This window comes from Rhinolophus ferrumequinum, chromosome 5, assembly GCF_004115265.2.
Source record: "Rhinolophus ferrumequinum isolate MPI-CBG mRhiFer1 chromosome 5, mRhiFer1_v1.p, whole genome shotgun sequence".
In the NCBI taxonomy this organism is placed as follows: Eukaryota; Metazoa; Chordata; class Mammalia; order Chiroptera; family Rhinolophidae; genus Rhinolophus; species Rhinolophus ferrumequinum.
In genome coordinates, this window is record NC_046288.1 from 87,695,548 (window position 1) to 87,720,796 (window position 25,249).

General features: G+C 59.9%; 2 protein-coding genes across 2 annotated transcripts; one reads left to right on the forward strand and one right to left on the reverse strand.

The window, feature by feature from the left end:
- Positions 1-610: 610 nt before the first annotated feature.
- Positions 611-21,354, reverse strand: IDUA (alpha-L-iduronidase). The gene is given in 14 exon segments (XM_033106055.1): positions 611-6,643; positions 6,786-6,886; positions 7,256-7,332; positions 7,408-7,533; positions 7,616-7,737; positions 7,855-8,067; positions 8,369-8,588; positions 8,699-8,878; positions 8,962-9,164; positions 9,256-9,351; positions 9,607-9,714; positions 9,907-9,992; positions 20,125-20,265; positions 21,079-21,354. Coding segments are annotated over 14 exon segments (2,091 nt in total). The 5' UTR covers positions 21,252-21,354; the 3' UTR covers positions 611-6,398.
- Positions 12,823-20,125, forward strand: SLC26A1 (solute carrier family 26 member 1). The gene is made up of 3 exons (XM_033106054.1): positions 12,823-13,165; positions 16,438-17,056; positions 17,665-20,125. Exons 2-3 carry the CDS (start codon positions 16,466-16,468, stop codon positions 19,213-19,215), a joined length of 2,142 nt encoding a protein of 713 aa, XP_032961945.1. The 5' UTR covers positions 12,823-13,165; positions 16,438-16,465; the 3' UTR covers positions 19,216-20,125.
- Positions 21,355-25,249: the final 3,895 nt, after the last annotated feature.

A 25,249-nucleotide genomic window follows, 5' to 3' on the forward strand; every position in this document is an offset into this window, starting at 1 on the left:
CATCCAAAGAAACTAGAAAAACTGAGAACAGATAAACTCCAAATGAAACAGAAAAAGGCAAAGAGTAATTATCACATTAGAAATCAAAGAAATAGATAGCAGAAAAACAATAAAGAAAAATAATGAAACCAAAAGCTGGGTCTTTGATCAATAAAATTGATAAATCTCCTACAGATGGATCTGGAAAAAAAGAGAGAAGACACAATTATTGATTTAGAAATGAGCAAGGTGACATTGCTATAGATTCTACACATTAAAAGAACAGTAGGAAATATTATGAATAACTTAGTGCCAATAAATTTGACACTTTAGATGAACTGGACAAGTTCATTGAAAAACAAAAAATACCAAACCTCACTCTAGAAGAAATAAGAAACCTGATTGTATCTATTAAATAATTTGAATTTTTACTTAAAAACCTTCTCCCAAAGAAAACACCAGGCCCACAGGGCTTCAGTGATAAATTCTACAAAACATTGGAAGAGGAAATAAAACCCATTCTACACAGACACTACCAGAAAAGGGAAAGGAAGGGAGACCACCCAACTCACCCCATGAGGCCACCATGGCCCTGAGGCCAAAAACAGACAGTGCAGGACAGTATCTGGCGTGCACATAGGTGCAAAACATTTTTAATTTTAGTTAATGAAATCCAACAGTATACAAAAAGGATAATGCGTTGTGAGCAGGTGGGGTTCATCCCAGGGATGCAAAGTTGGTTTAACACTTGAAAACCAACCAATATGACTTTCTAGTTGACAGAAAGAAAACCATACAATTATCTCAATAGATGCAAACAAGGCATTGCACAGAATCCAACACCCATTCCTGTTTTTTAAAGAAACATCTCTCAGCCGACTAGGCACTGAGGACTTTCCCAGCCTGATAAACATTACGGCCAACATCACACCAAACTGTTAAAAACTAACGCTTGCACCAAATCAGAAGCAGACTGAGCTACTCTTTCCGTTCTGTCCAGCACCTGGCTGGAGGTTCAGCCAGCACACATTGGAAGGAAATGAGCAAAACGGTCTAATTTGTAAAGGACATGATCACCTATGTAGAAAGTGCTACAGTTGGGGTGGCCGGTTAGCTCAGCTGGTTAGAGCGTGAGCTCTTAACAAGGTTGCCAGTTCAGTCCCCACATGGGCCACTGTGAGCTGTGCCCTCCACAACTAGATTGAAACAACTACTTGACTTGGAGCTGATGGGTCCTGGAAAGACACACTTAAATTAAAATTTTTTTTTAAAAAAAGAAAAAACAGCGCTATAGAATTGACAAGAAAAAAGGTGCTCAGCTAATAATCCAGAGGGTGCCAAAAAAATGTATACACATTTTAAGAAAGGAAAAAACTGTATTAAAATTACGCTGATGGTAACCACTTTGAGCACCTCTTGTAATTGCAGAAGTCAAACGTGACTCGTACTCATCATCTGTTATCGGTATATATTATTACAATTTTAATAGTTTTTTCCTTTTTCAAAATGTGTATACAATTTTTTTTTATTTTGGCATCCTCTGTATTAGAGCACTTAGCACGGTGGCAAGACACCAGCACAGTGTGTAAGCCAGTGGGGGTGAGGGATGCGGGCGTGGGACTGTCACATGCTGCTGCTGAGAGGCAGATACAACCATTCTGGAAAAGAGTTCCGCAGGGTCTTTAACAGGCAAGCACGCATCTAACCTGGTCCTATGCTCCAGTCATTCCATCCTAGGTGTTTACCCGACAAGAGAAGGCACGTGTCCCCATGAAGGTTTGTATGCGACTGCTCACAGCAGTTTTCTTTGGAGTAGCCCCAAACTGGCAAGTCCGTGACAAAGGAATGGACAGACCGACCGTTGGGCACCCGTCCCCTGGGGCCCAGTCGGCAATAAGGAGTGAGCGACTAACACTTGCAACACAGGAATCTCAAAATAACTACGCTGAGTGAAAGAAGTCAGTTTAAAAGGTGCATGTGATATGACAGCATTTGTATAACATTCTAGAAAAATTGATGGAGGGACAGAGAGCAGACCTGGGGCTGCCTGGGACGGGGGGCGGGGGAGGCATGAGACAATGGAAATGTTCACTATCTAGATGATGGTCATGGTTTCATCACGTAAACGTGTCAGAACTGATCGAATTGTATGCTTGGAATAGCGCACTTTATTGTGTCGGTTACTCTCCAGTAAGGGGCGGACTGCTATGGCAATGGCAGTACTCACGAGGACTGGCTGTCCCTGCTTCTGCCCTGAAAGGGAAGAGGCGCAGACCTGAGAGCTGAGGGCAATGGGGCAGGGGCTCCACACAGCGGTGACGGAAGGCTGGTCCCCGCCAAGGCCCTCGCTGGCTGAGACGGGGACACAGGCACAGACGGGCAGGAGGCCCTCAGCAGGGGGCCCTGCCCCATGGAAAGCCTGTCATGTCCGCACGTGGGCCATTCCTCTGCCTCCAGAACCAAAAAGAGATGGGCCCCCAGCGGCCAGTGCTGGCAGGACAAACCACTGCACAAACAACTTGAGGTGATGGACGCAGCCACCCGCGACCAGCTGAGCCCCTGGGAGTGGAGCCAAAGGCCAGGAGACTGGGCGCTGGCCTCAACCCAGCCTGCAGCTCCAACCCCACTGCTCCCCACATGAGCCCCCAGGACCAGTGGTGCCTGGCGGTCAGACCCAAGTTTTAACAAGACCCGGGCCTCTCTCTCTCTGTCTCTGTGTGTGTGTGTGTCTCTCTCTCTCTCACACACACACACACAGTTGCTGAGATGATGGTCTCACAGGGGTCCTTGTCATATGTGAGATGGCCAACTAACACAGGGTCCAGCGGATGAGGCGCTGCTGGGAACATGTGCAGACCGAGGGTGTGCTGGGCAGCTCCGACACTTGTCACAGCAAGGCTGCAGGGCCTGCGTCGTCTCAGAGCTACGTCAGTTCATGGACGCAGAGCCCGCGATGGAGGGGGAGGCTCCATCCCTGAAGAGCCCACAGTGCAGCCGCTGGCATGTCCCCAGGATTGCAAGGGGCCCTGTGCCCTCTTCAGGTGACTGCCCTGCAGAGGGAAGTCCTGACTCCCTGGCGCTGCTGCCTGCTGGCCCCGAGCCGGTGCTGACTTCCACACCTGAGCACCGTCATTGCTGCTCACATGGGCAATGTCCACACATTACCTGGGGCAGCGTCCCTACATTGGGCCCCTGACCAGGGTGGGGGCTATCGGGACGTCCCTCCGCGCGCCCAGGTGGCCCCTCCATGGGGAAGCCGCAGAGATCGGCCCCCATATCAGACACATGGATGACACAGGAGGATCCCTTCCATGTTCTCTGTGTAACTTGCCAGGTCGGTGCCGAATGACAGATGACATGTAGCCCATGGTGCCACCAAGCATGGCTGAGGTCTGGGTGCAGTATCTTTGCTGGAGAAAATCACAGCCATGCCACTCAGTATGCAGCTGACCTGCAAACCCTTCCTTTTCTGTCCCCATCAAGGAAGGGATCAGCAGCACTGAGCCATCACGTGACAGGGACATCAGCACATTTCCAGGGTTTGCCTCAATGGCACCAACTCTCTTGCTGTCTCAGTTTGACCCACCGAGAGCTCGGTCTCCCTGACAATATCACGCCAAGTGGGCTGGTGGGCAGGAGGTAAGAAGTCCCTCGCTGCCTTAGTAAACCAGAGGGTAGGGGATACGGTGTGAATCCAGGAGCCTCTGGGAGGTCCTAGGGGTCCCACAGCGCTGGCAGTGTTGGGACACCCTGTTCTCAGAGGCACAGTGCTCAGTGGGCCTCAATCTGGGGGCAGCAGTTCTGGCCCATTTCCTGGGCAACAGGTAATGTTGCAAGAAAATGCTATGTGGCAGGTGTAGGCATGACACGACCACGCTGCTGCTTGGGCACACAGCCCCTCGGACCCCACGCTATCTGAGGCAGAACCAAGAGCACACCTCAGGCCAGACCCCTGGCCCCTAGACTGGCCCCTTCTTCCTCTCCAACATCCAGTCTCCACCTGGAAAGCAGCCTCCGACTTGCGTCCAAGTTCTGGAAAAGGTCTGACCTGCTTTGCCGAGGGGCCCAAGCGCCCAGTGAGCCCAGCGCATGCAGCATTTTGCAGTCGGGTGAGTCACGTGTTGGAGAGGAGGCTCCAGCTCTCCTCAACTGTCCCTCCCTCTCCCCTGGGGCTGCCAGGGTAGAAACGAGAGCAGAGGGGGCTGATGGACATATGTGTGCATATACCCACATCTCAGTGGGCAGAGCCGAGGTGACACAAGTGGCCCACGTTGGCTCTGCATCCAAGATGTTGACCAGTTGCCCGATTCAGAAAGACCCAGACAAGAAATTTGGGGGCAGAGTGAGGGTGCCCTGTCCCACAGAAACAGGACCACCGCCTACATGGAGTCTCTCATGAACAGGGTGTGCCAATCTCCGTGACCACCCCACGGGCCCAGGTGCCAAGTGGCCATGGCAGCTGGGGGCAGAGGCTTGCGTGAGCCAATCACAGGGTTTCCCCAGCTCTCGCACAGCTCCAAGCCCAACCCCAAACCAGCCAAGACCAAAGCCAATCCATCAGTGTGGTGAGAGGGTGGGGATGCATCAGCAGTCTGCTGACCCCGACAACATGGAAGCTACATCAGAGGAGCCGGTCACTTGCGTCCCAGGCAGGGACTGAGGGACAAATCACAGGTGACTACACTGGAGACACAGTCACCTCCAAACAAAGGTTCATCTTACCACCAGGACAGGTGGCATGGCTGGGGCCAGAACACCCGCTGAGGTGCAGACTTTGAATGGGTACTGCAGCTCTGCTCAAAGCCAGGACTCACAGGGATGAGACGGAGGGTTGGAGAGGCCCCTACACCCCTCACTGGCCCCTGGGATCTCTGCTCAGCAGGTTCGCAGGTCCTGGTGCCCAAGGAAGGACTTGGTCCACCAGGGAACCCAGTCCCCTCCCAGTGAGCTGGAAGCTGAGATGGTCTCTGGGATCCTCAGGCCACTGAGCCAACAAATGGAAGAAGCTGCTTTGCTGCTGGGGTGATTGGCCCGGGCCACCACGGAGGGTCAGTCAGGGCTGAACTGTGTTCCCCTGGAGGTCATATATCGAAGCTCTAACACACTCCCCCCACCCCGCACCTCTGAATGTGACATTTGGAGACAGGGAGGTCTCGAGTGGGCCAGACTGGGACCCACATAAGCAGACTAGCAGACACACATGGGGAGAGAGCGCCATCTGTAGGCCACGCCGAGAGGCGTCAAGAGGACCTGCCTGCCCACACTTGATCTGACTTCTGGCCTCCAGGGCCAGGAGATAAACCTGTTGTTTGAGCCACCCAGCCGGGGGTCTTTTGCAAAGGCAGCCAGAGATAAGACAGTGCTTCGTGATGGGGCAGGAGCCCCTGTGTGGTATAACGGTCAGTGGGCAATGGTGCCCCACAAAGACACAAGGCCTAGGGCCCGAGCCACCCGTCTGAGCCCCCAAGCACCAAGACCTCAGGCACCCACGTGGGGAACAGGTAATGGCTTTTGGGTTCAGACGGACAGGTGACCAAATTAACAACTTCCCATGACAAGGTAACTGGTGGCCCCTGAACTTTTCGCATCGACACAGGGTGGGCAGGTCTGGGGGGGCCAGAGGGGTTATGGGCCTGTCTCCCATCTGCCCTTCCAGACGCGGCCCCTCCCCCACCTGAGCCCAGGGCAGCCCAGAGGGAGGACAGCAGGATCAGGGCTCCCAGGCCCTGGCCGAAGGTCTCTGTTCCTCACCAGGTGAGCTCCCCACACCTTTCTCTGTCTGGAAGGGTAAGTGCTCCCCCATCTGCTCTGTCTGCCCTGGAGTGGGGCCCTCGGTTCTGCAGCACCTCTTGTAGCTTCTCTGCCTCCTGCCCACAAGTCTAGTCACAGTCCCCAAATGGCCTTCATCTGAGCATGCCATCTGTTTCCTTCTGGGCCCAGGCATGGAGCCGGGATGTCTGTGGGGGCGGGCACAGCCCTCAGTGGACATTATGGCCGTTTCTGCTGCTGGCCAGTCTTGGCCAGGCAGCCTGGAAGCCCCACCCTAGTCCCCACTTGGCAGGGGGTCGGGGGCAGGCAGCTGGGCTGCAGGAAGTGGGTGCCCCTGGGCTCTTCCTGACCCAGGCCACCCCCTCCCCAGCACAGCCTTGACTCCCCTCTGCAGAACGGGCAGAAGGCGGGGATGGGATTGCTGTACCTGGCGCAGCCACCAGGGCCCCGGTCTGGCAGGGCAGCCATCCTAATGGCCACTGCACCTGGGCCCCCTCCCGCAGCTCAGACCTGTCTGTGCCCATCCAGTTTCCCATCCGGCACCCACAGGTGAGGAGAGTGGTCTGAGTGGGAGGGGGGCGAGGACGGCTTGCTCCAGCCAGCATCTGTCCAAAAAGGCCAATTCCAAGTCCAACATGTGGAAAGGCACTTTAAGAGGGTGAGTGGGGGACTGAAGGGATGAATAGAGCTGACGACTGATGGCTGATGTGATCCAGCCCACCTCGGCCCCTGGCTGCCCGGGCTTCACCACTCAGCAGAGGCTCACAGTCACTAGACAGCAGTGGCCCTCATGGGACAGGGACCTCCAGGTATTTCACAGGGTTTGAGAAGGGACCTGGCCGGGCCCAGTAGTCCACCGCTCGAACCCGGTAGGAGCCAGAGACGACAGCTGTGTCTGGGGACACAAAGGTACAAGCGTGATCTTGAATGTGTGCCCCCTGAACCCACCCCAAATCCCTGACTCCAGGCTTCGCAAGGTCCCGGGCCCCACCCCACAGGGCACTGTGCTGAGGCCCGAGCATGAGTGGGGGACGCACCTGGACTGTACACAAAGATATTAAAGGTCGACGGCTTCCTGCTGATAGAAGTGTACGCATGACCATCCCGCGAGAACTGGATTTCGTATGTCCACAGGCACCTGGGGAAGGCCAGTCAGGACCAGGGCTGAGGTCCAGGGGGGAGGCTGGGCAGGGCCCACACAGAGCCCTACTCCCTCCAGCCCCGTGGGCATGCTTCCCGCAGTGATGAGGGAAGGGGGCTGGAGCCCAACTGCCACCTGCATTGTCCCCTGTAGGTACCCCACACTGCATCAGACAGGGGTGACATCCTGGGTTATCTGTGGGGGCAGGAATGTGAGAGGAGGAGTGCACGACCTGCGGGGTGGTGAGGGTGGAGGATTAGGGCACAGAGTGGAGTGATCACGGCACAGTGCCCAGAGGAGCTGGGGGTGAGCACCTGGGTGGGGACCAATGGGCGCATGCCAGACAGGACAACCACACTCACGCACTTGGAGGCCATGCGCTCATCCGACCAGACCAAAAGCAGCTGCCTGTGGGTCAGGGGTAGAGCGCGGAGCCGGGTCACCTGGGAAGAGGGAGGAGCAGTGACAGGGGTGCGGGGTGGGTGGGGAAGATGGGGTCAGGGTGGGCTACCACTTGCCTGGCCTGGCGGCTCCGCAGGGCGCGCACACACGTGCACCAGCAGCAGCGAGGGCAGTGGGAGCTCGGGCTGCAGCGTCAGGCGGCCGCCGGGGGGGAAGGGGCGCGGCGCTGTGGCCACAGGGTCCTGGGGACAGGCGCAGGAACTCAGGGCCCTCGCACCTTTGGAGCAGCCCTGCCCCGCCCCTCACCCCACCCTACCCGCGGACCTCGGCCTCACGCATGCGCCGGAACTGCTCGGGCGAGGGGAATACCGGCCGGCCGAGGCGCTGCCACTCTCTGTGGGGGCTACAGAGCCGGTTGTCCAAGTACAGCGTGACGTACACCAGCCCTGCGGAGTCGGACACTGGGGCCGCGCCTCGCCCGGCCGGCCACCTCCAGGCCCCACCCCGCCAGACACCCCCGCCCCCGCCCCGCTGAAGTCCCCCGCCCTGGGACCCCTACCCACCTGAACCTGGGGGCACCCCGTGCAATCGCAAGGTCAAGGAGACGCTGCGGTTGGCGTGGGCGTGGGTGTCGTCGCTCACGTAGACCAGAACCGTGGCGCGCCAGGCGTCTGCGGGGCCAGTGGAGCGGTGGGTGCTGGCCAGGACCCCCACAGTGTGATTGCTGTCCTGCACGATCCCTGCCTGCGACACCTCGGCCCAAAGCTGCTCTTCATCTGCAGGGTGTGGGGCGGTAGTCACCACACGGAGGTGGCCACCCCACCCAGGGCCTGCCTTCCCACCATTTGTCCCCTTCCATGGGAGGCCCCCAGCCTAGAGTGCCAGGTCACACAACCTCTGTGGCCCACAGAGCTGGAGGAAGCGTGCTCCCCACCCAGCAGGGCACCTCCATCCGGCTTCCCTGGCTACTCAGGGCCTGGAATGACAGCCCTGCGCAAGGAGACCTCGGCCCACAGTGTGCCAGTCCGGCCTCGCTCGCTTCCAGGCTGGCAGCGATGCGACACCCGCCCGGCTCACCCAGCAGGGCCAGCAGCCCCATGGCGGTGAGCACCGGCTTGCGCAGCAGCTGCACGTGGGGCGGGCGTGTGTTGTTGACCTGGAAGCGTGCGGTGAGCGTGCGCTGGGAGAACGGGTGTGGGTGGTAGCTCAGGAAGGCGTTGTCATTGCTCAGGAGCACGTAGCGGACGGAGGAAGAGCTGGTGTTGGCCACCAGTAGGTTCTGGTGCTGCGCGATGACCTGCGGGCGTCACGGCAGCTGGGACCACGTCGCCACGGCCACCTGCCCCCCCCCCCCCGTCCCACCCCAGAGGAGGCCGCTCTTGTGGGCAGGTCCTGGGGCGGGCCCACCTTCACCACCATGGCAGCGTAGGTTACGTCGGCCCTCCAGGACTGCGGCAGGGACCAGCCCACCAGCGGGTCAGCCTCGTCGTTGTAAATGGGGGTGTCGGCGAACTTGGGGAAGAGCTGCTGTATCTGCTGCACGGCCACCTTCTCCTGCTCCAGGATGGCGATGGAGCTGCCCCCACCCTGCAGAGGCAGTGGGCCTCAGCGCGGCCAGGGCCAGCACACCTGACTGCCGCTGCAGGGTGGGCCAGGTCCTGGGGCCCTACCTTCTTGTGGAGTGCAATGTAGTCCAGCCGCACGCCCACTTCCCCCGTGAAGAAGTTGGTGCCGTGGTGACAGTGCCCCAAGAGGCCCCAGCACAGCGGGGACTGCGGCGGCGGGTGGAAGGAGTCCCCGGGGCCACCCAGGCGCAGCTCGGGGCTGGCCGCACGGAGACCCTCGGAGCAGGCGTCATAGTAGTTGAAGAAGCCTGGAGGGAGGGACCAGGGAGTTCACACCCTCACACCTGAAAGGCCGCTCCAGTCCCCTCAGCTCCACAGGACCCAGGAGGCCCCGCCCACCTTGCATCGTCATGGACACGTTGTCAAAGTCGTGGTGGTCCGGCTCGTTCCACGTCTCAAAGTTCCACTTGGAAACGTGCTCCAATCCATACCTACCTGCAGAGTGTCCCTGCTGTCACGCTGCCCCCTCCCCTGGGGCAGTAGGGTGCCCATCCTTACTCGCAGCGCGCAAGCTTGGGGGGTTTGGATGTGAAGGGGCTGACTGATGTGATGTGAGCCTGGCCCTCCTCCAGCCCCCATCAGGAGGCCCTGGCCCGCAGGTCCGTGGCAGAGCAGCCAGGTGGCTAGGGTGGTACAGGACAGCCTGCCCAGGAGCGCCCACCCGGACCCCCAGGGCCTGCCCCTGCCCACCCATGTATCTCCGCGCCAGGAGGGAGACCAGGTCCTTCCACTCCAACACCTGCTGCTTGTCCTCAAAGTCGGTGAAGCGTCCTGAGGGGCTGCCCATCAGCTCGAAGCCTGCAACACAGGAGGGTGGCTGCCCCCTGCCCACCACCCACACCATCCCCAAGCTCCCCAAGCCCCACCCAGTCTGGGGTCCACCAGGCCAGCACCAAGGCCAATCCGTGGTGGGCAACCACTGCGGACCCAGAGGGGCCAGGTCGGGCGGAGACAGCACCTAATGGGCAGAGGTCAGGGCCAGCCACTCACCCGGGAGGAGCTGGTTCTCCCTGAGAAGGTCCAGGTACCCGTCCAGGTGGGTGAAGTTGTAGTGCAGGCCCTGCCAAGCCGATCCCCTGTAGAGGGACATGCAATGTCAGGGCTGGACGAGGTGGGCCCTGGGCTGGAACTCTGGCCACATCCAAGCAGGTGGGGAGTCTACAAGGTGCCACACGGGATTCGGCTCCAGACTCAGTGGGCCCCTCCCTTTGGAAAACACCAACTATGGAAGCCTAGCAGTCACTCACAGCCTGGTGTGAACTAGTGTGCCTGCACTGGAACCCCCACCCCAAAGCCCTCAGGGGCTCAGAACAGTTTGGGGCTCAGAGGTGGGCTGCGCAGGCAGGTCTTTCAGGAAAGGTACAACAGGATGGAGGAGGGCACAAGGCATCCTGAAGACAGCTGACCATGGAGTGGGGGCCTGTGGACAAGGGCCTGACAGGACCTGGTAGGTGCCACACCCTGCTTCTCTGTGCCCCCTGGATGCCAGGGACCCAGATTTGTCTCAGCAGTACCCTGTCCCCCCTCCCACACTCCAAGGCCACATGGACAGTCAAGAAAGGGAGAAGGGCAGCCTCCCACCCCATGCTCACCCCAGAATGGGGCCCAGGTCCCTGGGGGCTCATGCTGAGAGGGGATGGGCACCATCAGGCAATTACTCAAACCCCATGTGCTGTGAAGAGGTTGTGACGGGGAGCAAGGGGCCAGGCAGTGAGGGCCTCCCCAAGGAAACACGTCAGCCCTCACGAGTGATGGGACAAGCCAGCAGTGAGCGTGCCTGGGGGACACATGGGACAGCCTGGGCAGAGGCTCTGGGGTAGAAATGAACATATAATTAAGCAGCAGAAAGACAGTGAGTGGACCTCGGCAGAATATGGGTGTGCGTTGGGAGCGATGAGGTCACAGTCCTGTTACCACGGTGAGGATGGGACCCTGAGTCAGGGTGAAATTGGGGTCCTTTCAGGGACCCAAGCAGAGAGGTGCCATTGCATTTTTGGTTTGCTTGTTTTCAAGACGGAATTTTTCTTACAGCAGTTTTTGATTCACAGCCAAACTGAGAGGGAGGTAGAGTTCCCATTCCTGCCCCCCACCCCGGCTAGGACACCTGCACAGCCTCCCCCATTACCAATGTCCCCATTCTAGGGGACATATGTTAGGACTGATGAACCTGCATTGACACGTCATCATCACCTAGAGTCCATAGTTGACATTAGGGTCACTCTTGGTGCTGTATGTTCTATGGGTTTGGAAAGATGTGACATGTATCCATCATCACAGTGTCACAGAATAGTTTCACTGCCCCAAATCCTTAGTGCTCCCCCTATTCATGCCCCCCTCCACCCCAAACTCCTGGCATACAGATCTGTTCAGTCCCCATGGATTTGCCTTTGCCACGATGTTTTGAAAGGCTCCGTCTGGCCGCTAACTGAAGTCAGATGATGGTTCCCCAGGGGGAGGTGTGGTGCCCAGACCAGGTGGTGGCCTCAGAGGAAGTAAGGAGGGGCTGAGCGGATGGATTTATGAGGTAGAGGGGACAGTATGTGTGGACAGATTTGTGGCGAGCCCCTCGGATTTCTGCTTGAGCAGTTAGGCAGGTAGGGGTGCAGAGGGCAGAGGCAGGTGGGGATCAGCTGGCAGTCAGATGGATCTCGGATTTGGCTATGGGGAGTCGACATCCAAGGGTAAACCTGGCCTTGGAGGCTGAGTGAGGAAGCTGGTGGCCCTCAGTCAGACCCAGGTGGGGGCGGGGAGCAGGTAGAGCAAGCAGGGGCAAGCACTGAGCTTGGGGACCCAGGTTAGGGATGTTGCCACCTGAGGAGCACATGCAGGTGGGTTGGCAGGGGGCCTGAAGGCTCCCCCTGAGGACAAGCCTGTTCCATCCATAGATCTGAGGGAGGAAGGCAAGAAATGGTGAAAGGGCCTGTAATGTGGCAGCAAGGTTTGTCCCACGTGTGCGACGGTGGGGGAGGGGCAAGGAGGGGGCACCGCGGAATCAGACTCTAATCTGCTCTTGGTCTGTCAGTCTCCATCCCCTGACACAGCCTGGCCAGCCCAGCTTTGTCTCCCAGACACAGTGAGGATCTGGACAAGTCAACACCTCCCTTCCAGGTCCTTCTCACCCCACTCCTCACTTCAAACAAGGTCAAAGCAGAGCCTGGGCCTGGCCTTCAAAGTCCACCCAGGGACCTGAGTTCAGCCACCACACACAGGTGCTTCCTGCTCCTCTGGAGCCACACACCCTGCGTGCCCTTGCTGGCCCCTCTGCAGGGGCTGTGTCCACCTTCCGGGGGCAGCAGGACAGGCATGTGCACGAGGACCCACCTCTCCTCCATCCCTCCCGTCCAAAGGTTGTGACCTTTGGATGGGAGGGACGGTGGCGGGTAGGGGAGAGGTGGGTCCTTGTGCACACCCTGCAAAGAAAACTTAACAAGCACTTGGGTAAAAACTAAATGGGTGCAGAAAACAGACGGGTTCCAAAGTCCCACAAGTGGTGGGGTGGTGAAGAAGGCGGGGAGGTGGGTGCTGGGTGAAGGAGCTGGTGCAAGCAATGGGTGACCAAATGGGAAGTGAGAGCATAGGAGCACTTTCTGCACAGATCCTGGCCACACCGGGCTGACCGGCGGGGAGCACAGCAGGCCGCTGCTTGCTTGCTGAATGCTGGTCCCTGCTCAGTGTTGTGGGCCACTGAGGCACCAACGGGGAAGCCCCAGTCTGTCACCTTGGGTAAACGTGAGTGTCTCCTGGCTCCATCAGCCTCGGCAGCCAGCGATGCGGGGGTGGGGGGGGGGGTGGGGCAGTACACCTGACCCCAGGGCCCAGGAAACCCAAAGGGAGTGGAGGACAAGGAAGCCTGGAGCAGTTCTTGGGCCACACTGTCGGTGCCCCTGGCCCGGTTGGGAGGAGAAATGGTTCCGTACATTCCAAGACGGGCGGGAGGGTTGGGGGTTGGCGAGCGGTAAGTTGAAGTGCGCAGCCCACCCCAGCTTTCCCCCTGCAGAGGCCGGAATCACAGTCGCAGACCTGGCCAGCAATCACCCCCGAGAGTCAGTGTATCTTGCCATCCCGCAAGGGGTCCAATCTGGGCGCGAGGCACCAGCCGGGTCGCCTCCCGTTTCTGGCCGGGCACCTGCGCCGGGGCCGCACAGCCGCCTCATTCACCGCGCGCCTGCGGCCGGTCGGGCGGCACCAGAGCCCTCCCCTCCCAGGCCTGAGCGCGTGCGCCGCGAAGACACAGCTGAGCCCGGGCCTGGTGAGTGCTCGGGTGCGCGGGGCGGGGATCTGGGCTGCAAGTGCGTGGGGTGCGAGGACCGATCAGCGCGTGCTCGTCAGTGGGGGCGCCGAGTGGGGCGCACGCGCGGGAGGGTGCGCGGGACGGCGGCGGGGGGCCTGGGTTCGGGGTAGAAACCCAGGCCGCGCGTTCCGTAGCAGGGGGATGGCGGGGAGAGGAGCCAGCGGCAGGGACCCTAGCCGCGCGTGCTGACGTTGATGAGCAAGGGCCGCGCTGCAGCCGCGGTCCCGGGACGGGAGGGAGGGTGTTGGGCCCGTGCCGCTGGCGGAGAGGCGGGTCGGCCTGGAGCCCTGCAACTTCTGGAACCCTAGAGGGCACGAAAGAGTGGCCGGATCTTCGGGAGAAACTCGAGTCCGGTTCTCAGGGCCCTGGGATCCAAAAGGGCTGTCTGCCGGCCTTTTTACTTGTAGAGATAGTGTTTCCTTTCCAAATAAGTGTACTTAACCATTTAAAACAGGCGCCTTAAAGACGAATATTAAGGAAACAACCGTGTGGCATGGGACTGGGCAGCAGGCCAATGAGGACGGCTGCAGCAGGTGGGAGGCGCTGGAGACCCAGGACGCCTGCCACCGCCGGAGTCAGTGGGCCCATGTCAATGGGCCCATCGGGTGGGGGGCACTGGGCCCCAGGCACTTGCCCACGGGCCTGGCCAGACCACAGGATGGTCACAGCAGTGAATGCACAACAGAGAAGCAGAGGGACGTGTCTGTGGGTGTGTCCTAGACCCCAGGGGTCCTACAATCCTCTCAAAGGGCAGGTGTGACCTCAAGTGTATTTCTTCACCTGCTTTGGACAAACAGCCTGGGTAGAAGCTGCGGAAGTACAGGGCCCAATCCGTGCCACCGAGGGCAGCCAAGGCTGGGCCCTGACAGTGTAGCTGACAGGGTGCTGGCACTAGGTGCTGTGCGCACTGAGAACAGCCCCTTCCCTAAAGAGTGCCACCTGCCAGGAATCCCAGCACAGGTTATACAAACCCAGAGAGCCTCTGAAAATCCCTGCCCCCCATTGCTGGGGGAAGGAGGGGTTTCCTCCTACATTAGGATTCCCCCAAATCCCCCCACCACCCTGTTCTGTACCAACACCCAGCACACCTGCACGTGTCTGCACCAGCCTTCACTGCTCTGTGCACCCAGGGGCCCTCCATGCCACTGAGTTCTCGCCCTGTTCCTAAGCGCACACCCCTTTTCGGTAGCTGGGTAAGAAGAGAAGATAAGCCTTTGATGACGCCTCAGTAGCTGCCCTTCCCGCTGCACTTCGCCATTACCCACCCCCCCCATGTACCTTATCTGCCCCAAGTTGAAGCCTGAGGCCCTGAACTGCTGACTCACCCTGCCAGCCCTCGGGCCAGGGTCCAGTAAACCACAGCTCCTGGTCTGGGCAAACAGACCCCCTCCCAAGGCCTAATGGGTCCCAGGCCAGAGTGGAGGGGAGGGGAGGGGAGGGAGGCCCCAGCTCTGACTTGAGAGCACGGGCGAGAGTTCAGGGCCCAATGCAGACTCTTCAAGGACAAGGAGTCAGATGAGGAGAGGTGCAGATGACATCGCAGGTGGGGGGGCCTGACCCTCACCCACCCAGTCTCAGGCCTGCCCCACCTCCAGGCACCACTCCCACCCTTGGCCCCAAATGGGGCTCCTAGTCTCCCCACCCAGGCTCACTGGCTTCGGGGCCAGGGCAGGGCTTGCAGGGCCTGCAAAGTGGGGCTGTGTGGCTGGGCCAGGGTGGGAGCTCCTCAACCTCTCACTGTCCCGTCCCGGGGGATGGACCTCCACGGGACAGTTGGCTGTTGATCTTAATTCCTGCTTAACATCTGGCAGCTCTTGTGAGCACGGGAGAAGCAGGACCAAGCCAGGCTGCCCATGGTGCTAGGGCCTCTGGGGACAGCAGCCAGGCCAGCAGCCCCACCAAAGGGACCCACCTGGGCTTCAGCCCCCACGTGATGGGCCCCTTCTCACCCACTTCTTCACTTCAAAGGTGAAGGACTGAGATTCTGAATAATCACTGTAAAAACAGCAGCTTGCCCTTCGTTGATCACTTGTGGGGCACGAGGGAAACCGTGTAAAGCTCTCATTTACCTCCTGCCAGCCCTACAGGGCAGGTCCCGCCTCTGTAGAGGAGAGAATGCAATGAGGACAGGTGCCTGCCCACTCAGAGGGGGTCAGCGCTGGGCTGGAATCCAGACCCAGGACCCCCATCCTCACAGCCAGGGGGGCACACCTGCTAGTAACAGTGTGTCCTGGCACCCGTCTCACACACACACACACACACACACACGGCAGCCTTTTCACACAAGGACACAGAATAGAGGCTGAGATGTGGCTGCCGGGGGCTGAGCTGGCTCGGGTTCGCCCTGCTCGTGCTCCAGCACGGACCAAACCCACCTCCTGGAAGGGCAGGGAGGTTGTGCAGGGATGGGCCGAGGAGACCAGCCCCTCTCTTGGTCCCCTCTGGTCCATGCCCACCCTCCAGGGCCCTGGGGGCCAGAGTGCTCAGCCCCAGAGCCAGAGGGTCACGTATTGCCTGTGCCTGTCCCAGGACTGGCCAGGTTCCTGAGCATTGACGGCCAAAAGGACCCCAGAACCCAAGCATACTGCTCCAGGCACTCGCGGCCCCCACTGCATGTCTCACACTGCAGCCCTGTTCCTGGGGGACTGGGAGCTTTTCAGAGGCCACAATGTAATTATCTGTGAGTCTCTAATTACAGTACAACTCCCCCAGTTAGCAGCTCAGGCAACACTTGTCTGGGGAAACGTGTGAGTCAGCAACCTTTGGGGTAAATGATTTAACTGCAAGCCCAGCACGGCTAAGCAATCAGATGCTGACCACAGAGCACTGTCTCCCGGTCCGTGCTAGGCCTGCCACGGCCCACTCCTGGCGCCAGCTCTGTGCCTGAGCTGTTTGCACTCCCCATCCACTAAAAGAATTCAGGGGGGCTCTGGGGTCCAGCCAGCCAGCAGAGACACAGGCTCGGGGTTCTGGCCCTTCTGTGAAGCTCTTCCTCCGAGCTGCCAGCCTCAGGGCCCACCATGCAGAAGTGATGGAGGGACAGCCAGAGGGGACCTCGGTGGTTTGGTGGAGGGGCCTCGAGTGTGGGCGATGGAAGGGCCTGTGCTTGGACGAGAGTGCAAAGGGAGGAGCAGGTCCGTGGTCTGGCCACATGTGTCTGGGTCTCTGTGACCCCCTCTGCCCCAGCACATCCCACTGCCCCAGTACCCATGCCTACTTCTCCATTGCAGGTTTTCCCGAGGGACCTGGTACCCCAGGATGGATGTGTCCCCTGAGCTTGTAGGACATGGCAGGGGGCCGATGCTGGTCCGCCGGCGGCCTCGGGCACCCCAGGGCCTGCGTGAGACTCTGAAGGCCAGGCTGCGGCGCAGCTGTGTGTGCAGTGTGCAGGGGGCCCGGGCACTGGTGCAGGACGTACTGCCCGCCACATGCTGGCTGCGCACCTACTGCCCGCGGGAGGACCTGGCAGGCGACGTCCTGTCTGGGCTGGTCATTGGCATCATCCTGGTGCCCCAGGCCATCGCCTACTCGCTGCTGGCCGGTCTGCAGCCTGTCTATAGTCTCTACACATCCTTCTTCGCAAACCTCATCTATTTCCTCATGGGCACCTCACGCCATGTCTCTGTGGGCATCTTCAGCCTGCTCTGCCTCATGGTGGGGCAGGTGGTGGACCGTGAGCTCCTGCTGGCTGGCTTTGACCCTGCCGAGGACGGCTTGGGGCCCAGGGACAACAGCAGTGCCCCCAACGCCTCAGCTGCCACGCTGGCGCTCCGGCTGCAGGACTGCGGGCGGGACTGCTATGCCATCCGCGTGGCCACCGCCCTCACACTAGTGGCTGGGATTTACCAGGTAAGGAGCTGACCACATAGGGCCTGCCCACTGGAAGGGCTGAGCCTAGGGGAAGCAGAGGCTTGGGGCCTCGAAGGACGGTGGCTTTAACCCCAAGAGGACACCCCAGCCTGGGGAGCCTATACAGCCAGCTACAGCCTGGGCAGGGCTAGGTGGCTCAAGTATAGCCCACACAGCCTCCCTAGGCTTCCTGTCCCAGGTGGGACCCTGGGGGGCTGCCTGCCTTTCCGTGAACTCCCGACACCCAGCCCTCTCCTATATCTGTCCAACCTAGCCCTGTGTCACCCCTCCCAGGGGCCACCCTGAGTCCCTCCCATTGGCTCCAGGTCTCCAGGGAGTGGTGAGGTACCACTCATGGGGTAGGAGGAGGAGCTGGGTGGGCTCGTGCTAGTAACAGTGTGTCCTGGCACCTGTCTCTCTCTCTCTCTCTCTCTCACACACACACACACACACGGCAGACTTTCCACACAAGAACACAGAACAGAGTCTGGGATGTGGCTTCCAGGGGCTGAGCTGGCTCGGGTTCGCCCCCACTCATGCTCCAGCACAGACCAAACCCACCCCCTGGAAGGGCAGAGCCCTCTATGCTGACAATACTCTGCCCACAGGTCTTCTTGGGCATCCTCCGGCTGGGCTTCGTGTCTGCCTACCTCTCACAGCCACTGCTTGACGGCTTTGCCATGGGGGCCTCGGTGACCATCCTGACGTCCCAGCTGAAGCACCTGCTGGGCGTGCGGGTCCCACGGCACCAGGGGCCGGGCATGGTGGTCAGCACGTGGCTGAGCCTGCTGCACAGTGCCGGGCAGGCCAACCTGTGCGACGTGCTCACCAGTGCCATGTGCCTGGCCGTGCTGCTGGCCGCTAAGGAGCTCTCGGACCGCTGCCGGCACCGTCTGAAGGTGCCCCTGCCCACGGAGCTTCTGGTCATTGTGGTGGCCACGCTCGTGTCCCACCTCGGGCAGCTCCATGAGCGCTTTGGCTCCAGTGTGGCTGGCGACATCCCCACTGGTTTCGTGGCCCCGCGGGTGCCGGACCTGTGGCTGATGCGGCGCGTGGCGCTGGACGCCGTACCCCTGGCCCTTGTGGGCTCTGCCTTCTCCGTCTCGCTGGCTGAGATGTTCGCGCGCAGCCACGGCTACTCGGTGCGAGCCAACCAGGAGCTGCTGGCTGTGGGCTGCTGCAATGTGCTGCCCGCCTTTTTCCACTGCTTTGCTACCAGCGCCGCCCTGGCCAAGAGCCTGGTGAAGACAGCTACCGGCTGCCGCACACAGCTGTCCAGCGTGGTCAGTGCCGCCGTGGTGCTGCTGGTGCTGCTGGTACTGGCACCTCTCTTCAGGGACCTGCAGCGCAGCGTGCTGGCCTGCGTCATTGTCGTCAGCCTGCGGGGGGCCTTGCACAAGGTGATGGACGTCCCACAGCTGTGGCGGCTCAGCAGGGCGGACGCGCTGGTCTGGGTGGCCACGGCAGCCACCTGTGTGCTGGTCAGCACCGAGACGGGGCTGCTGGCCGGCGTGCTCCTATCGCTGCTCAGCCTGGCCGGCCGCACACAGCGCCCCCACGCAGCCCTGCTCGCCCGCATAGGGGGCTCCAGCTTCTACGAGGACACCGCAGAGTTTGAGGGCCTGGTCCCTGAGCCCGGGGTGCAGGTGTTCCGCTTTGCAGGGCCCCTCTACTATGCCAACAAGGACTTCTTCCTGCGGTCTCTCTACAGCCTCACGGGGCTGGATGCAGGCCGCACAGCCATCAGGAGGAAGGAGGAGGGCCCAGAGGCAGGGGTCAGCGAGGGAGACCCCGTCGAGGGCAAGGGACTAGGCCCGGTGAGCAACACGGCTGCACTGATGCCCACAGCAGCTGGTTTCCGCACCGTGGTCATCGACTGTGCCCCACTGTTGTTCCTGGATGCAGCCGGCCTGGCCACACTGCGGGATCTGCGCCGAGACTACGGGGCGCTGGGCATTGACCTGCTCCTGGCCTGCTGCAGCCCCTCGGTGAGGGACGCCCTGCGGAGAGGTGGCTTCCTCCAGGAGGACCAGGGGGACGTGGATGAGGAGGGGCAGCTGTTTCACAGTGTGCACAATGCTGTGCAGGCAGCCCGGGCCCGCCACAGGGAGCACGCACCCCCGACTCCACCATCTAGGAGAGCCAGCGCCTGCCCCTAGGCCCACTTCCTCCCAGAGTCCACACACACGTCCTTCCTCCAATTACCCAGACTGACCCTCCTGGGAGCCTGTCTCTGCCCTGGAGGGACCAGAGAGCCCCGACTGCGACAGGGGGGACGCCACTGTGAACACAGACAAGGACCCAGAGATTCCAAGAACCACCCCTGTAGGACAAACGCCACCATGGTGCGAAGCTAGGCCCTGGTGCTGGGTGGCTGTGGGGCCAGTTTGACACTCAGTGTCGCCATCTTATTTGAACAAGGGTCCCGATGCCATCATGTGGCCTTCAAGAAGCCAGAAGGACGTGGTCCCTTAGCCCCCACGGCCCCCGCCCCACCAGGTGAGAGCTGGTAGCTCTGGCTGAGTGTGAGGGTCTCTCTGCCTCTGGAAGCTGCCCCCCCCCACACCCAAGTGTTCCTTACACCTCGGTGCCTAGGCCCCTGCTGGGTCGCGCATGACAAAGGGGGCATGGCCAACACAACCTTGGCTCACCCTCAGGCACCGACGCCCTGCAGAGACCAACCCGCAAGTACCCAGCACAGGCCACCTGCTGCCCACTCACTGGAGCTGGGTCCAGCCTCAGTGCCAGGGCGGCGGAGCACCAGCCTGACCCTGAACCTCCAGGTGACCTCCAGCTGTGCCTGCTCCTGGGGCTGCCCCAGCAGCCAGGGCCTCCTCCAGCCAGGGAGCACATCTTCCCTCCTGCCCTCCCCACAGGACGCTTTGCTGAGAAGTGTAGGGGCCATGGCTCCTCAGAGCAGGACTTCCCCCGCCCCGCCCCTCGTGCCGCCACCACTGTACTGCACTGTCCTCCACAGTGGACACAGCCTCCTGTCAGCCTGTCTTCAGCTCCATAAAGTGGGCTCTGCCGCCCCCCCCCCCAGGCTACCTACACCCTCCATCACCCACCTGGCCGTGATGAGGTCCAGCAGCCAGTGAGTCCGGACCTGCTCAATGCCACCATGAGGCACGGCGCCCACATAGGCCAGGTTGAGCTGCTGGTCCCAGCTGAGGTCATACTGGTCGGCTTGGCTGTGTGGCAGTGGGGGGCTGGGGACAGACAGGATGTGGAGCATCAGTCCCCATGGCTGGGGTCCTCAGGGCAGCCTCAGCACACACTGCACACCTACAAAGCCAGGGCCTGGGCCTGCCTGGGACACTTGGCTCCAGTAGGTGAACTGGGGAATGTCTGCTGGTGAATTTTACCGTCCTTGATGTAATAAAATGACTTCTAACGCCAGGCATGTTACGAAATCTCATGTTTATGGGGGTCGGGGGCCTCAGAGGAGAGAGAACCAATCCCCACTCTGCTCCTTCTCCCATCAGCAGGGAGCTCAGCTCGAAACCTGACAGAGGGGGTCGGGAACACAAGGTTGAGAGACAGGTTCCACTACAGGTACATTCCACACGGCTGGGGCTGCCCCCTGGAAGGGTTCTGGTCTGCAGCCAAGAGCAGTGCCTGGAGCCACAGCCCTCCCCAGAGCGTGGGCTGCCTCGGGCCACCGCCAGACCTGGCCACCATGCAGTCAGGGCCTGGCCCCAGCCCTCCACCACCCGCGGTCCCACTCAGCTAGAAAACAACCGCCGGACCCCAAACACCACATGGACCGGCCGGACAGAGAGGAGATCCCCCCACTCTGACTGAGGGTGGACCCTAGAGGAAGCAGCGAGCCGGCTAGGGCGGCTTTCCTCACTTCGCAGTGCCTACTGAGCGCCATGGTGGCAGAGCCTAGGTCTCTCCACATGCGACAAGAGGGTCCCAGAGGCCTGGGGCGGGGTGCGCAGCCCAAGTTTAGGCGGAGCGCGGCGGGAAAGAGGCGACATGGGCCGATCGAGCGTCGGTTTCTCCGCGTGTGGGCTCACCAGAAGCCTGTGCTCCTCCAGAAGTGCCGCAGGGGGCTCACCACGCGGGCTGCGTCTACGCGCACCAAGTTCGGGGCTTCGGCCAAGGCGGCCCGGGGCGCGGTCAGCAGCGCCGCCAGGAGCGTGAGCAGCGCGGGGTGGGGGGGCGGGGAGCGCACGGCAAGAGAGCGCATCGCAGGGGCGCGGGGCCACCCCCAACCCCTGCAGGCCCGCCGGGTCCTCTGCGATCCTGGAGCCGAGTTCGGGTTCCGCCTCCGGGTCGCGCGCCACGTGACCACCACCGCGGGGCGGATGCTTGGAACCCGGGAGGGTTGGGGCTGGGGCGGGGCCTAGGAAGGCCGGGTAAGGCGTGTGGGCGGAGGGAGTGCCCAAAGGTGAAGAGCCAGGCGTGGACGGTGGGCTGTGGGAGTGGACGGGCCATGGAGGTGGGCGTGGTCGGGGCTTAGGTGGGCGTGTGAGCGTGGGCGTGCGTGGGGGCTTAGGTAGGCGGGTGGGCGTGGGCGTGGCTTAGGTGGACTGGCGGGTTGTGGGCGAGGAGGGCCGGGGTCGTGGGTGGGGCTTAGGTGGGCTGGGGAAATTGGAATGCTGTCCCTCTGGCAAATTCCTCCCCACACCTCTTTCCCAGCTGACGGGGATGATAGTCCTGCATCGCCAGCCGTGTGAGGACCGAGGGGCTCCGTGTGCCGGACCCCCGTAGAAGACAGTTCTTCCAGTCAGCGGCACGAAGGAGAGCCGCTGTCCTGTGGATGCATCGGATGGTCGCCCTGGAGGCCGTGAGGTGCCTAATGTTCGGGTCAGGCGGCTACTTGCTGTCTCGCGCGGCAAAGAGAGGTGGTCACATGTGGGACACATTTGGAAGGCGCAGCGCTAGGACCCACCGGCTGTGGGATGTGGGGGTGGGAGGGAAAGAGCAGAGTCAAAGGTGATCCTAGGCTTTCGGCTGGAGGGTGTGTGTGTTGGGGGGAAACACAGGGTTTTCAGAAAGTGGGGCTGTCATAAAAGCACAAGAGTGGTCGGGGACAAGCTGCCTTTGAGAAGCCAAGTGGACATTTCTAGTAGCAGAGAGCGGATGGCCTGGCCTGGGTGTGAGAGGAGGGGGCGTCGCAGTGTGTTTATATTTTCAACTGTACATATCCACCGAGGTCCTACAGCCTCACATCTGTCCCTGCACCGTCTTCTCAGACAGCAGAGCCCCACCCTGGAGTCAGCCAGTGTCCCAGTCCCTTAGGTTTGTGAAAGAAGAGTATTTGAAGTGATAAAAGTTGGTAATTTTCTAAGAGCGATGGAAGACATCAGCTGCTGAATCAGGACGTGCTGTGTAGGTAGGAGAACCACCTAGAAAGCGGCTGCCTCGGTGGTGAAGGAGTGCTGAGGCCACAGGCAGGGGTCTTCAGTCAGCTCCCTGGAAGACCTGCTGCCTCCGCCATGCAGAGCAGTGAGCCGCTGAGACCACGGACAACGAAGTCCTGAAAGGAAATGGCTGCAAATGTAGAATTCTCAATCCAGCCGAAAGTATGCTTCAAAAATGAAAGCTAAGTAGACATGTCAGAGAAACAAACCCTAGAACACATGTCGTGAAGGTGTCCATGAACAGGAGGGAAGGGGACGAAAGAGAGAGGGTGTGTCACAGAAAAGCCTAGTAAAGAGTGACTTGTAAAACAAAAATAGTGATGTCTTGTGGGGCTTACAATATGTCCAGAGAACTGGAATGTGTGACAGTAGCGTAGAAGTTTGGGGGGCAGGGATGTGCATCGTGTGCGATTGGCTGGTCCCCACCTGTGTCCACTGTCCTAACCCCCAGGGCCTGTGCAGATGACCTTACTTGGTAAGGGGACTTTGCAGGTGTTATTAAGGTAAGGATCTTGAGATGGGGGGATTCTCCTGGACGATCCAAGTGAGCCCCAAATGTCATCAAGGCATCCTGGTAAGGGGGACTAGATGTGGAAGCAGCCATGGGATGACCACAGAACACAGAAGACCGCTGTGAAATCTGTGCTCGGGGTTGGTTTTAATCCATATGCTGAGACAGCAGACACAGAGATGTTTGTCGTGAAGGGAAACATTGTAGTCACAGGTCCCTGGAAACAGGAGGCTGGGCTACACGGAGAGGCAGGAGAGGGCTTATTTTCTCTAGGCTCCGTTCTTAGGGCCTTGGACCTGCAGAGACTGCCCTCCCAGGGCTCACCAGTCCCTACAGATGGCCAAGACTCCCCTGTGAGCACCTTGATTCCAAACTAACCCGGCCAGAGCCCACGCTCCACCCGCTCCTCACCTCATCTTCAGACATGGAGCCAACATCCCCTTGCCCCAAATCACCCCAGGGCCAGGCAGTGGCCAACTAGGGACTGCCCTAGCGCCCAGGCCACTGAATCATCCGTTCAATTCTACCCTTCCGTGTACCTATGCTGCCTCACCTGCTCCTTCCTGCAAAAACCCCAACCCGGGCTCTGGGCCACGTTCTCTTCACTCCTGCTTCTGCTCCTGCCCCAAACTGGGGTTTCCTTATGTGGCCCTGCGTGGCATGGTGTCCCCCGCCTCTTGGGAACTGTGAGCAGTACCTTCTTCCTTCAAAGGCATTGTCTCCGTTTCTGTCACCTTACCATCTGATGAATACAATCCTGGGTACACATTTTAGAACATCCAATGCTGCTGCCTTGACAATGGAGGAAGGGCCACACATGCAGGAATGCAAGGGACATGGCTCTAGAAGCTGGACAGGGCCAGCAGTTGGCCTCAGGCGTGCATGGTCCTGCCTGCACCTTGCACACACACAGAGAGCATGCACTATCGTAGATCAGGCCCGCAGAGCCAGAGGGGTGCAGACAGCGTGGCACTGGACACCTCGGGGACACAGCAGGTCCACACAGTCACCTGGGTTCACAGAGGGCCTCAGTCGTATGTTCTTATGGTTTTGTAAAACTGGCTAAACTAAGACGCTGTGAGCACAGCGGTTCCCACACGATCCAGAATCCCTCTGTCACACTTCCCCTCTTGGTGGGGTGGTACTGGAGAGGTGGGACACTTTCGGGATCTAGCCAAGGGGACGCCAAACTGTGGAAACATCAGCTGGGGTTTAGCGGAGTGTTGATGTCGTTCCCAGTCATTTCTGTGCGCGGCAAACTCAGAGTCAGACATCCTGGTACAGAAAACAGCTTCCAGGAACACCCATGGCAGTTCACCAAGAGGAGTGAATTACACAATCTTTTGGAAAGGGATTAAACCTCCTGCTGATTTGACAGGAAATGCTGACATCGACAAGATAACCTAGAACCTCACAGCAACGTGACAAGGCCGTGATGTAAAAGGGTTCATCGGATCAGTAGGGGCATCTTAGATTAGCCACAGCATACGAAAGCGCACCCGACACTTTCCAGCTGACAAATGAACACTTGTCAAAGTCCTCTCCAAATGGGACAGCAGTCTTAACAATGCACGTCTGTTGGAAGCTATTCTAAGAAGCTCATGGAAGCTTCTCACAAGCATTTGATGGAAGTATTGTTTGCCTGTAGTTAATACGTGGGATGAGGAAGCAGTTAGAGCTGTGCAGAGATGGTCAGACCTGGATTTTTCTTCTTAAGATGTTCCTGCACTCCACTTTTTCACAAACAGAGAACGGTATGTCCTCAAGTCCTGTTTCCTTAGAAGTCAGCAGCACTGGGAGTCCATAGAAAACGCTGCTCACCAACAGCAGCGCTGGGTCATAACCCTCCGAGCAAGTGGCAGGTCAGTCCTGGGGCTTGGCCCTTACCCCTGACCTGTGACCTGGCTGAAGGCAGGTTCCGGGGCTAGGCGGTGCTGAGGACACAAGCAGAGAGGAGTGAACCCAGGAGCTCCCAGTCGTTTGGATTGAGGTTCTGAGCAGGGGGTGGAGGTTGGCAGTGAGTTGAATGTTCCAGGATCAGGAACTCAGCCCCAACACACTGACCTCTCCTGCGGTCTGAGGAGTCCCATGGGAAGGGTTCCTTTTCCCAATCCCCCTGCCCCAGGGTCTTCGCTCTGTTTTCTCTGCTGCGGTCGGGCCAGCTCCTCCTAGTCATTCCCCCTGGCTCCGTTTCTCCGCGGATGCTCGGTTGACAGGTTTTAGACAGGTGATGAGCCCTCCTGGGATTGGGGGCGGAGTCTCCGTCCACCTTCTCAGGACGTGCTCCTCTTCTCTTTAGACTTGGTCCCT

What these genes read in the sequence shown, in the direction of transcription:
- SLC26A1 (XM_033106054.1), top strand. Translation starts at nt 16,466, where the DNA reads ATGGATGTGTCCCCTGAGCTTGTAGGACATGGCAGGGGGCCGATGCTG. An exon ending in TAGTGGCTGGGATTTACCAG is followed by an intron (nt 17,057 to 17,664) that starts GTAAGGAGCTGA and finishes CTCTGCCCACAG; the next exon opens with GTCTTCTTGGGCATCCTCCG.